The sequence below is a fragment of the Anomaloglossus baeobatrachus genome, chromosome 5, assembly GCF_048569485.1.
Source record: "Anomaloglossus baeobatrachus isolate aAnoBae1 chromosome 5, aAnoBae1.hap1, whole genome shotgun sequence".
Classification (NCBI taxonomy): Eukaryota; Metazoa; Chordata; class Amphibia; order Anura; family Aromobatidae; genus Anomaloglossus; species Anomaloglossus baeobatrachus.
Window position 1 is genome coordinate 272,052,753 of NC_134357.1, and position 12,735 is coordinate 272,065,487.

Sequence of the window (12,735 nt, forward strand, 5' to 3'; positions counted from 1 at the left end):
CAGGGGTAACGACGGGACGGCCGACGGGACGTCGGCAGTGAGGGCTGGAGCATACTTGGTATCCTCCTCCCCCCTCACTGTGCACTGTGGGGCACCAGTTTCCCAATCGGGTGCTGGCCCCCCTTGGGTGCCGAAGTGTATATATATATATATATATATATATATATATATGGTATATGATTTCACTGTTCGGCAGCACTATTTGCTTTTGGCTATATACCCTCGCTGATTGCTAAGAGGTGACATCAGGTCGTCCGCAAACAGTAAGGGTGCCAAGGCACAGGCTTTCTTTGCAACCTGTACCTCTTGTGCGATTATATTGCCGGCAGGTTCCACCTATCATTGCAAATGCTTGGCCCCTGGGGCACTCACTCAGCCGGAGCCTCTTGCACGGGTGGGACCCTCGGCTCAGGTGGTACCACCGGTTTCCACGGCACAGATGGCAGGGACAGAGTTTGCACGTTTGACTGAGCAACTCTCTGAGTCATTCCATGGCCCAGTCTATGAACAGAGGGGCTGCTAAGCTGGAAGCTTTGCAGTCCAGACCGGTAACACAGGGCCAGGGAGCTGTGAGTTCATCGCCCCCAGGCCCCTCTGGGTCGGTACAACAAGGGGCTCCTGGGGTAACACCCAGATCCCACGGTGAGAACTCCGACACGGACCGCGGCCTCACACAGGCTAACCGGGCTCGCTGGGAACCTTCCACGACTTCACTGTCGTAGTTAAGGATGAAGCGGAGGTCGCAGCTCAGGGCTCTGAACCTAACGTTGCGCTCAATATGGATACACCTGAAGGGGACGCCATAGTAAATGACCTTATAGCGTCCGTCAACCAGGTGCTAGACCTCTCTTCCCCATCTTCTCCTATGGAGGAGTCGGCTTCACAGCGGGAGAAACACCAGTTTAGGTTTCCCAAATGTACACGGAGTGCGTTTTTTTCGATCACTCTAACTTCAGAGAGGCTGTCCAGAAGCACAGAACTTTCCGGACAAGCGCTTTACTAAGCGCCTTAATGACACACGTTACCCTTTTCCCCCCTGACGTAGTTAAGGGTTGGGCTCAGTGTCACAGGGTGGATCCTCCAGTCTCCAGACTGGCGGCTAGATCCGTAGTATTAGTGGCAGATGGTTCATCTCTCATGGATGCCACTGACAGGCAAATAAAGCTTATGATGAAATCCATCTTTGAAGCCATAGGCGCATCTTTTGCTTCGGCCTTCGCAGCCGTGAGGGCTCTCCAAGCTATCTCAGCTTCTCTGGCTGAGATTAATGCGGTCGCACGTATCTCTGCCCCGCAGGTTGTGTCCTTGGCTTCTCAAGCGTCCCAGCCCTCCTCGTCCAACAGGCCACAGAAGAGCCAGAGGAACTCTTCTCCACGGCGGTCTAAGTCACGTCCTCCAAAGACCACCGGAGGCACCGTCTCCAAGGCGGCCTCCTCATGACTTTCGGCCGCCCCAAACCGCATCCTCGGTCGGTGGCAGGCTCTCCCGCTTTTGCGACGCCTGGTGGCCATATGTCCAAGACCGATGGGTGAGAGACATTCTGTCTCACGGTTTCAGGATACAGTTCAGCTCTCGTCCTCCGACTCGTTTTTTTCAGAACATCTCCGCCCCCCGAACGGACCGTTGCACTTTTCAGGCGGTGGACACTCTGACAACAGAAGGAGTGGTGATCCCCGTTCCCCTCAGGAACGCGGTCGCGGTTTTTACTCCAATCTGTTCGTGGTGCCAAAAAAGGACGGCTCATTCCGTTCCGTTTTGGACCTAAAATTGCTCAACAAACATGTGACAACCAGGAGATGCCTATCTCCATGGCAGATCGCTCAAGAGCATCAACGCTTCCTGCGTTTCGCCATCGGGGACGAACACCTTCAGTTTGTGGCACTGCCTTTCGGCCTGGCGACAGACCCACGGGTCTTCACCAAGGTCATGGCATCCGTCGTAGCGATCCTACACTCTCAGGGCCACTCGGTGATCCCTTACCCAGACGATCTCCTAGTCAAGGCACCCTCTTGGGTGGCTTGTTAACACAGTCTGACCGTTGCTCTGGAGACTCTCCAGAGGTTTCGGGTGGATCATCAATTTTCCAAAGTCAAAATTGTCTCCGACCCAGTCACTGACGTACCTCGGGATGGAGGTTCATACTCTCTCAGCGATGGTCAAGCTACCGCTGGACAAACAGCGGTCGCTGCAGACAGGGGTGCAATCCCTTCTTCGGGCCCAGTCGCACCCCTTGAGGCGCCTCATGCACTTCCTGGGGAAGATGGTGGCAGCAATGGAGGCAGTTCCATTTGCGCATCCTCTCCAATGGGACATTCTCAGCAAATGAGACAAGAGGCCGACGTCCTTAGACAGGAACGTCTCTCTGTCTCTGGAAGCCGAGACCTCACTTCAGTGGTGGCTTCTCCCCACTTCCCTGTCGAAAGGAAAATCCTTTCTGCCCCCATCCTGGGCTGTGGTCACGACGGACGCGAGCCTGTCAGGATGGGGAACGGTTTTTCCCCACCACAAGGCTCAGGGAACCTGGACTCTGACAGAGTCCTCCCTTCAGATCAATGTTCTGGAGATTAGGGCAGTGTATCTAGCCCTCAAGGCGTTCCATCGGTGGCTCGAGGGCAGGCAGATCCGCATACAGTCGGACAACGCCACGGCGGTTGCGTACATCAACCACCAGGGCGGCACTCGCAGTCGTCAAGCCTTCCAAGAAATCCGGCGGATTCTGCTGTGGGCGGAGGCCACAGCCTCCACCATCTCCGCGGTTCACATTCCGGGCGTAGAAAACTGGGAAGCAGACTTCCTCAGTCGCCAGGGCATGGACGCGGGGGAATGGTCTCTCCACCCGGACGTGTTTCAAGAGATCTGTTGCCGCTGGGGAACGCCGGACGTCGATCTCATGGCGTCTCGGCACAACAACAAGGTCCCGGCATTCATGGCACGGTCTCAGGACCACAGAGCTCTGGCGGCGGACGCCTTAGTTCAGGATTGGTCGCAGTTTCAACTGCCTTATGTATTCCCTCCTCTGGCAATGCTGCCCAGAGTGTTGCGCAAGATCAGGTCCGACTGCCGCCGCGCCATTCTCGTCGCTCCAGATTGGCCGAGGCGGTCGTGGTACCCCGATCTGTGGCATCTCACGGTGGGGCAACCGTGGGCGCTCCCAGACCGACCAGACTTGCTATCTCAAGGGCCATTTTTCCATCTGAATTCTGCGGCCCTCAACCTGATTGTGTGGCCACTATGAGACAGGCCAGGAAACCAACGTCAGCCAAGATCTGTCACAGAACTTGGAGGATCTTCTTAGCCTGGTGCTCTGAGAGGGGGTTTACCCCCTGGCCGTTTGCCTTACCCAGTTTTCTTTCCTTCCTTCAATCGGGATTGGACAAGGGTTGTCTCTCGGCTCTCTCTAAGGTCAAGTCTCGGCGCTTCCGTGTTTTTTCAAAAGCGTCTAGCCAGGCTTCCGCAGGTCCGCACGTTCCTGCAGGGAGTTTGCCACATAGTCCCACCTTACAAGCGTCCGCTGGAACCCTGGGATCTCAACATGGTTCTACGCGTCTTTCGCAGAAGGTGGCATTTCTAGTGGCAGAGCTTGCAGCGCTGTCATGTAAAGGCCTTTTTCTGGTATTTCACCAGGATAAGGTGGTTCTGCGTCCGGTCCCGGACTGTCTCCCTAAGGTGGTGTCCACTTTTCATCTCAATAAGGATATCTCCTTACCTTCATTTTGCTCTCATCCAATTCACCAATATGAAAAGGATTTGCATTTGTTAGATCTAGTGAGAGCACTCCGGATCTACGTGTCTCGCACGGCGCCAATGCGCCGCTCTGATGCGCTCTTTGTCCTTGTCGCTGGCCAGCGTAAGGGGTCGCAGGCTTCCAAGTCAACCTTGGCTCGGTGGATCAAGGAACCGATTTTTGAAGCCTGCCGTTCTTCTGGGCTTCCGTTTCCTTCAGGGCTGAAAGCCCATTCTACCGGAGCCGTGGGTGCGTCCTGGGCATTGCGGCACCAGGCTACGGCTCAGCAGGTGTGTCAGGCCGCTACCCGGTCGAGTCTGCACACTTTCACGAAACACTATCATGTGCATGCCTATGCTTCGGCAGATGCCAGCCTAGGTAGGCGAGTCCTTCAGGCGGCGGTTGCCCACCTGTAAGAGGGGGCCGTTGTTTCGGCTCTTTTTATCGAGGTATTCTTTTACCCACCCAGGGACTGCTTTTGGACGTCCCAATTGTCTGGGTCTCCCAATGGAGCGACAAAGAAGAAGGGAATTTTGTTTACTTACCGTAAATTCCTTTTCTTCTAGCTCCTATTGGGAGACCCAGCACCCGCCCCTGTTCCCTTCGGGCTTGTTGTTCTTTTGTGTACACATGTTGTTCATGTTGAATTGTTCTTTTGGTTCATGGTTTCAGTTCTCCGAACATCCTTCGGATTGAATTTACCTTAGACCAATTTATAAGTTTCCTCCTTCCTGCTTTGGCACCAAAACTGATGGGCCCGTGATGCACGGGAGGGTGTATAGGCAGAGGGGAGGGGTTACACTTTTTAAAGTGTAATACTTTGTGTGGCCTCCGGAGGCAGTAGCTATACACCCCAATTGTCTGGGTCTCCCAATAGGAGCTAGAAGAAAAGGAATTTACGGTAAGTAAACAAAATTCCCTTCTTTCACACTATTTGCGATCGTTCAGAATCACACGTAGGTGTTACAGGCAACGACGTCGCTAACCATGACGGAAGTGTGTCACGAAAACCGTGACACCGACGACATATTGTCAGATAAATCGTAGCGTGTAAAGCGGCCTTAACAGTTATACAGAGCTCATGAATATACTGGCCTACCTGGCAACACACCAAGTAGACCTCTAATGATAATCTACTGCTGATTAAACAATGATTTTATCAAAACTATGCTAAGCAGCCCAGTAAGTGACAAACCCCTGGAATCAGGGTCTCTGCCCATACATTATGATGATCTCAGATTAGGTGGCAAAAACCTGGTGACAGATTTCCTTTAATACAGAGAAAATGGAGATGTTTTTACGTTTTTGTTTCCATTTTTCATATCACCTTGTCTATCCATCCTGTGATTTCTATAATTCCACAACTCTTTCTTTTTGGTATTTTAATGTTGAGGTGTGTTTAACTGGGTATTTATTTTTGTTATTGTGGGTGTTGCTTCCAATTGTAGACATCTTTCCATTTATAAAAGAGCCCAGGGTAGAGATGAGCGGATCACTTCACTCAACCCCCAGTCCAGATCAGTTCTCTCTGGCCTTGGACAGTAGCTGTGTAATTTCCCAATGCCTGGCAAATTATAAACCGAGCCTGGAATTGCAGAAGGTGAGGAAATTCACACAGCTCCTCTCCACAGCCAGAGAGCCTGTGAACAGACCATGGACCAGGGTAAAGGGCCATTTACACGGTGCGACATCGTTAACGATATATCGTCGGGGTCACGATATTTGTGACGCACATACGGCGTCGTTAACGACATTGCAGCGTGTAACACCTATGTGCGACCTTAAACGATCGCAAAAGTGGCAAAAATCGTTGGTCTGTGAGGCGTCGTTCATGTACCAAAAATCGTTGTGTGGTCAGCAGCGAGGTTGTTTGTCGTTCCTGCGGCAGCACACATCGTTACGTGTGACACCGCAGGAATGAGGAAAAACCTCGCTCCTGCGGCCGCCCGCAATGAGGAAGGAAGGAGGTGGGCTGGATGTTCGTCCCGCTCATCTCCGCCCCTCCGCTTCTATTGGACGGCTGCCGTGTGACGTCGCTGTGACGACGAACGTCCCTCCCCCATAGAAAGGAGGCGGTTCGCCGGCTACAGCGATGTCGCAGGGAAGGTAAGTATGTGTGACGGGTGTAAGCGATGTTGTGCGCCACGGGCAGCGATTTGCCCATGACGCACAACTGACGGGGGCGGGTACGCTCGCTAGCGATATCGGTACCGATATCGCACCGTGTAAAGTACCCTTTAGGCTACGCTATCTGCTCATCTTTAGCCCAAGGAGTAAGTATAATACGAAAAAACGGACGTCATTTTAGAAGAGCAACATTGAGGAATTAACAGTTCAAGCATCTGCACAGTTAAAATGCCCATACACATAAGGTGAATGTTGGCCAAGCCAGCAGATTCTGGCAATGCCGGACCATCTAAGGTTATGTTGGTTCTCGACTCTCCCCTGACAGCAGATGTCATGGAGTAGGAGGGTTGGAAATGTCGGATTTTAAAATGCTGATCTTCTGTTCTGCCGGAAGAAACTGCCGACCGAGGTTCACTTTAGGTCCTTAGCTACAGCTACTTGTTTACTAAGCCACCTATTCATCAGAATTCTGAAATATTTTCTCTTTCGCAGATAGTCCCAAGGTTCCTCAAAGGAGCTAGATGCCAAGCTAAATTCACCACTTTACATTATGTTTTATTACCCTGGGTCTAAAGATTTTAGGGTTCACTGACATTACTCACATGTGTAATTTAATTTCCTTTCCATTCTTTTCATGCCAAACAGGATATTATCTTTTCAAGTCTAATTTTCCGCTACAAAATAGTCTTGTCGCTAATTGACCCAAGAAGGATGGACATGATAACAAAAGTGATGAAAGAGAAGTTATTAAACCTCACACTGGAGATCATCTACCTGCTGACTGGAGAGGTGAGGGATTCTGGGAATTATGTCCCATGGCTGAAGAGGTATTGTTTAAATATGTATACATCATAGTAGTGTCTGCCCCTTCGTTTCCGTAATCAGGGACTTGGACCACCAGTGATCAAAACCTCTGACATGTCACAATAACACGTAACTCATTTACTCTATAACTATGAATAATCGATAGGTTATAACTATGAATAGGCAATAGTGATGAGTTATCCATCTCTTTTGACTTCCAGTGTCCCCTTCACAGAGCCAGCTCTGGGCACTGTCACACATGACATCCTGATGCTGGCCAGTTTTTTGGGCATGATGTGTGTGGCTTTGCCCAGAGTCAAAGTGGAGTGAGGACGGATGAGTAATTACATTCTTGAGGTCGTGTCCAGGTTCTCAGTATTGGGGTATGGACAAGAGTCTGTATTATGCAGTCTGGAGAGTGAATTTTGGGGTAACGCAGCTTGTATACTAACTAAATTTAACAATAAATGGAGACTAAATTGGGGGGGGGGGGGTGTTAACAAGGAAATTATATCTATTGTCCCTATAATGGGAGTGATATGCATATTTTGAGAAACTCTGTCCCATAATCAAACAATAAAACCTGGGCAAACTTTTTGCAACTGTGCAACAGGGACATGATTATATAGGAAGGGATATTCTTGAAATGTAAAGTAAAAATAAAATTCACTTACATCCCGCTCTATATACAGGATTGCAGAGTGGTGAAGGAGAAATCTGGTGAATGTGTTATTCCTGGTGCACCTGTAGTATGGAGCAGAGGCCCTAGTATAAAGCCTCCATCTCACCCACCGATACATGAGGGAAACCAAAAGATCCTAGACATCACCAGCAAGATGATTGAGCTGCTGACCGGAGAGGTGAGCGCTGCTGGGAATACTGGTCAAAAGTAGCCATTTTTGGCCTCTCATTTACTCCCTCTACTTCCCTGAGTATTCTGTTATGTTTAGTTTTAAATTCACCATATGGTTCTAGGGATATGGACCTTTTATTTGTTGTTATGGTCATTACCAAGGGGGCATGGCTCTCAGGATGTTCTGGGGGTATGTCTTTAGGCAGCTCTGCATTATTACCGTAAGAGCCACGCATCTTGGTAAAGACGATAGAAATGAGGAAGCAAAAAGGACCATACCGCTATGGAGAATGTAAAAACAACAACAAAAAAATGACATTCTCAAGAAAGCAAAAGCAAAAACTGCACATACTTCACCAGGTGACAGGGCCTCTTTAACAATTTAAGAATGTGGTCAATTTTCATGCTCTTTCATTTTTTTCCACCCATTTCTTTTTTTTTATTTTTCTGTCCACATAGCTGTATGGGGGTTTTTGTTATGTGGGCCAAGTTGTAGTTTTGATAGACTTTGTTCATTTTATCATATGTTTTGGGAAAGAAGGAATAAATCAAAGTACGCTGTGAAAAATCCCCTGCAATTCTGACATTTTTCTATGTTTTGTTCTTTTGTAGTAAAAATGACCTGACAGTCTTAGGCGGGCTTTACACGTTGCGACATCGCTACCGATATATCGTCGGGGTCACGTCGTTAGTGACGCACATCCAGCGCCGGTAGCGACATCACAATGTGTAAATCCTAGGTACGACGAACGAGCGCAAAAGCGTAAAAAATCGCTGATCTGTGTCACGTCGTTCATTTCCATAATGTTGTTACTGATGAAGATACGATGTTGTTTGTCGTTCCTGCAGCTCCACACATTGCTGTGTGTGACACCGCAGGAACGACAAACGTCTCCTTACCTGCCTCCACCGGCAATGCGGAAGGGAGAAGGTGGGCGGGATGTTATGTCCCGCTCATCTCCACCCCTCCGCTTCTATTGGCCGCCCGCTTATTGACGTCGCGGTGACGTCGAACGAACCTCCCCCTTGAAGGAGGGATTGTTCGGCGGTCACAGCGACGTCGCTGACAAGGTATGTGCGTGTGAAGTTGCCATAGTGATAATGTTCGCTACGGCAGCAAGCACCAGATATCGCATGTACGACGGGGAGGGTGCTATCACGCTCGACATCGCTAGCAATTGCTAGCGATGTCGCAGCGTGTAAAGCCCGCCTTATTCTCCAGGCCAGTACGATTATATTGATACCAAACGTATATATTTTTGTAAGTGATGAAAAGAAATTCAGTAATTTGTAGGGAAAAAAATAGGTTTGTCAGACTATTGAACCTGTCACATGTAAAAATGCTATTAACAAGCAAATATGGGGTTAATCTGCAGGATAATAGCATTTAAAATCTGCCTGGCTTATGCACAGTGAACCTCACTCCCGGGGAGAAATTAACTTTAATCCTCCCAGCAGCCTTTGGGTTTCAGTCAATGGGACAGTGCCGACACATCAGTCACCGCTCTGTGTATGGAGAGTGGCGGCTATAGCCACGCCCCCCGAAATGAGTGACAGCGGCTCAGCATTAGACCCGGCTGTCAGTCAATGCAGGGAGCTTGATTATAGCTGCCACTCTCCATACACAGAGCAGTGACTGAACCAGCGCTGCCCCAGTGACTAAAACCTGAATGCTGCCAGGAGGACTAAACTTAATTTCCTCCTGGCAGCAGGGTTCAATGTGGAGGCGCCGGGCACGTTTTAAATGCTATTACTCTGCAAATGAACCCCATTTCCGCAGGTTAATAGCGTTACATGTGACAGGTTCCCTTGAAATAATTTTATATCTTTATATATGACTTTTACAGACATGACAATAGTTAACATAAAAATTATTTATTTTTCATTGGGAAAAGGGGGTAATTTAAATTTTTATGTTTATTTTTAATTATTAAAAAAAAAAAAAATATAAAAAAACCCCAAAACACCTTTTTTTTTCTATTTTCATTTTCTTTTGTCCCATGGATGGGACTTGAACTTACAATCATTTGATTATTTATTCTACATACTCTAATTCATTCTTTTGATGCCTAACCTACGGCAGGCACGGAGGCCATCAGCAGGTCTCCGGCTGCTGTGGCAACAGGTCAGCATCCCGCAATGGCATCACGGGGAGCAGCAATTGGTGCCTGCAATGAACAAACAAGCAGGATTGCACAGTTTAAATGCCGGTGTCAGCGATGGCGCCCGCAATGGACAACCAAGCGGGATTCTACAGTTTAAATGCCGCTGTCATCGATTTTAACAGGTTAACAGCAGCGATACATAAACTGGCGCATGCTTTCTTGCACAATTGTATACTGGGCAGTCAGAGGGCATGCTCAGTTCACATCTAAAGCGGGCTTTACACGCTGCAACATCGCTAGCCGATGCTAGCGATGTCGAGCGTGATAGCACCCGCCCTCATCATACGGCTGATATGTGGTGATCGCTGCCGTTGCGAACATTATCGCTACGGCAGCGTCACACGCACATACCTTTTCTGCGGCGTCGCTGTGATCGGCGAACCACCTCCTTTCTAAGGGGGCGGTTCGTTCAGCATCACAGCGACATCACTAAGCGGCCGGCCAATCAAAGCGGAGGGGCGGAGATGAGCAGGATGAACATCCCGCCCACCTCCTTCCTTCCTGATTGCCGGTGGACGTAGGTAAGGAGAGGTTCCTCGTTCCTGCGGCGTCACACGTAGCGATGTGTGCTGCCGCAGGAACAATGAACAACATCGTTACTGCAGCAGCAACGATAATTGGGAAGAGGGGGGCATGTCACTGATTAGCGATTTTGAACGTTTTTGCAACGATTCAAAATCGCTAATAGGTGTCACACGCAACGACATCGTTAAAGCGGCCGCATGTACGTCACAAATTCCGTGACCCAACAAGATCAATTTAGCGATCTTGTAGCGTGTAAAGCGGCCTTAAGGCAGCCACAATACAGGAGATGTGGTTGGACAACAATCACAGTCTTCTGTGCCTAAGGTCTGCTGTATTTGCTGTTTGCAACTGTCGTGCCCAGATACTTACACAGGAGCAAACAAAAATGTCAGCCCTAGCAATTGCAGAAAAAAATAATAAGTACAAAACTTTTGAAGACATTACGTTAATTTTGTATAAAAATAAATGATTATATAATTAATAATTAACACAAAAGTAAACATTGTGATACTTTTTTTTTTTTTCAATTTTGCTTCTCTGTGCTCAAGGCATAATTAAAAAAACAAACAAAAAAAAAAAACCTAAATTATATTTATCCTCTTTTGTGACACAAATATAGAAAACAGCTGTTTTTTTTTATTTAGGTTTCTTGCAGTTAATATTTCACACCAAATGACCCGTTAATAAATGAATTCTCTAGGTTATTACAATCAATACGGTAATTAAACATTATTTTTTCATATTTCTTTGTAGTGAGGACTTTCCTTTCTTATATATATATATATATATATATATATATATATATATATATATATATATATATATATATATATATATATATATATATATATATATATATATTATATACAGTGCCTACAAGTAGTATTCAACCCCCTGCAGATTTAGCAGGTTTACACATTCGGAATTAACTTGGCATTGTGACATTTGGACTGTAGATCAGCCTGGAAGTGTGAAATGCACTGCAGCAAAAAAGAATGTTATTTCTTTTTTTTTTTTTTTTTTTAAATTGTGAAAAGTTTATTCAGAGGGTCATTTATTATTCAACCCCTCAAACCACAAGAATTCTGTTTGGTTCCCCTAAAGTATTAAGAAGTATTTCAGGCACAAAGAACAATGAGCTTCACATGTTTGGATTAATTATCTCTTTTTCCAGCCTTTTCTGACTAATTAAGACCCTCCCCAAACTTGTGAACAGCACTCATACTTGGTCAACATGGGAAAGTCAAAGGAGCATTCCAAGGCCATCAGAGACAAGATCGTGGAGGGTCACAAGGCTGGCAAGGGGTACAAAACCCTTTCCAAGGAGTTGGGCCTACCTGTCTCCACTGTTGGGCGCATCATCCGGAAGTGGAAGGCTTATGGAACTACTGTTAGCCTTCCACGGCCTGGACAGCCTTTGAAAGTTTCCACCCGTGCCGAGGCCAGGCTTGTCCGAAGAGTCAAGGCTAACCCAAGGACAACAAGGAAGGATCTCTGGGAAGATCTCATGGCAGTGGGGACATTGGTTTCAGTCAATACCATAAGTAACGTACTCCACCGCAATGGTGTCCGTTCCAGACGAGGCTGTAAGGTACCTTTACTTTCAAAGCGTCATGTCAAGAGCTCGTCTACAGTTTGCTCATGATCACTTGGAGGAATCTGAGACAGACTGGTTCAAGGTTCTCTGGTCTGATGAGACCAAGATCGAGATCTTTGATGCCAACCACACACGTGACGTTTGGAGACTGGATGGCACTGCATACGACCCCAAGAATACCATCCCTACAGTCAATCATGGTGGTGGCAGCATCATGCTGTGGGGCTGTTTCTCAGCCAAGGGGCCTGGCCATCTGGTCCGCATCCATGGGAAGATGGATAGCACGGCCTACCTGGAGATTTTGGCCAAGAACCTCCGCTCCTCCATCAAGGATCTTAAGATGGGTCGTCATTTCATCTTCCAACATGACAACGACCCAAAGCACACAGCCAAGAAAACCAAGGCCTGGTTCAAGAGGGAAAAAATCAAGGTGTTGCAGTGGCCTAGTCAGTCTCCTGACCTTAACCCAATTGAAAACTTGTGGAAGGAGCTCAAGATTAATGTCCACATGAGACACCCAAAGAACCTAGATAACTTGGAGAAGATCTGCATGGAGGAGTGGGCCAAGATAACTCCAGAGACCTGTGCCGGCCTGATCAGGTCTTATAAAAGACGATTATTAGCTGTAATTGCAAACAAGGGTTATTCCACAAAATATTAAACCTAGGGGTTGAATAATAATTGACCCACACTTTTATGTTGAAAATTTATTAAAATTTAACTGAGCAACATAACTTGTTGGTTTGTAAGATTTATGCATCTGTTAATAAATCCTGCTCTTGTTTGAAGTTTGCAGGCTCTAACTTATTTGCATCTTATCAAACCTGCTAAATCTGCAGGGGGTTGAATACTACTTGTAGGCACTGTATATATATACATATATATGTATATATATATATAATATATATATATATATATTTATATTTATATATATAAAATA

The 12,735-nt window shown here is 47.3% G+C and overlaps 1 protein-coding gene across 4 annotated transcripts in view; it reads left to right on the forward strand.

The window, feature by feature from the left end:
- The window catches only part of LOC142311249 (uncharacterized), a 44,016-nt gene that overhangs the window by 19,677 nt on the left and 11,604 nt on the right, over window positions 1–12,735 (forward strand). For 3 of the 4 annotated variants that reach the window (XM_075349479.1, XM_075349477.1, XM_075349480.1), the window contains exons 3-4: window positions 6,497–6,640; window positions 7,348–7,515. In XM_075349479.1, the coding sequence (XP_075205594.1) occupies window positions 6,563–6,640; window positions 7,348–7,515 (246 nt within the window). In that variant the 5' untranslated portion in view covers window positions 6,497–6,562. Of the gene's footprint in view, window positions 1–6,496; window positions 6,641–7,347; window positions 7,516–12,735 lie in introns of those variants that run through there. The other variant, XM_075349481.1, reaches the window with a different exon arrangement.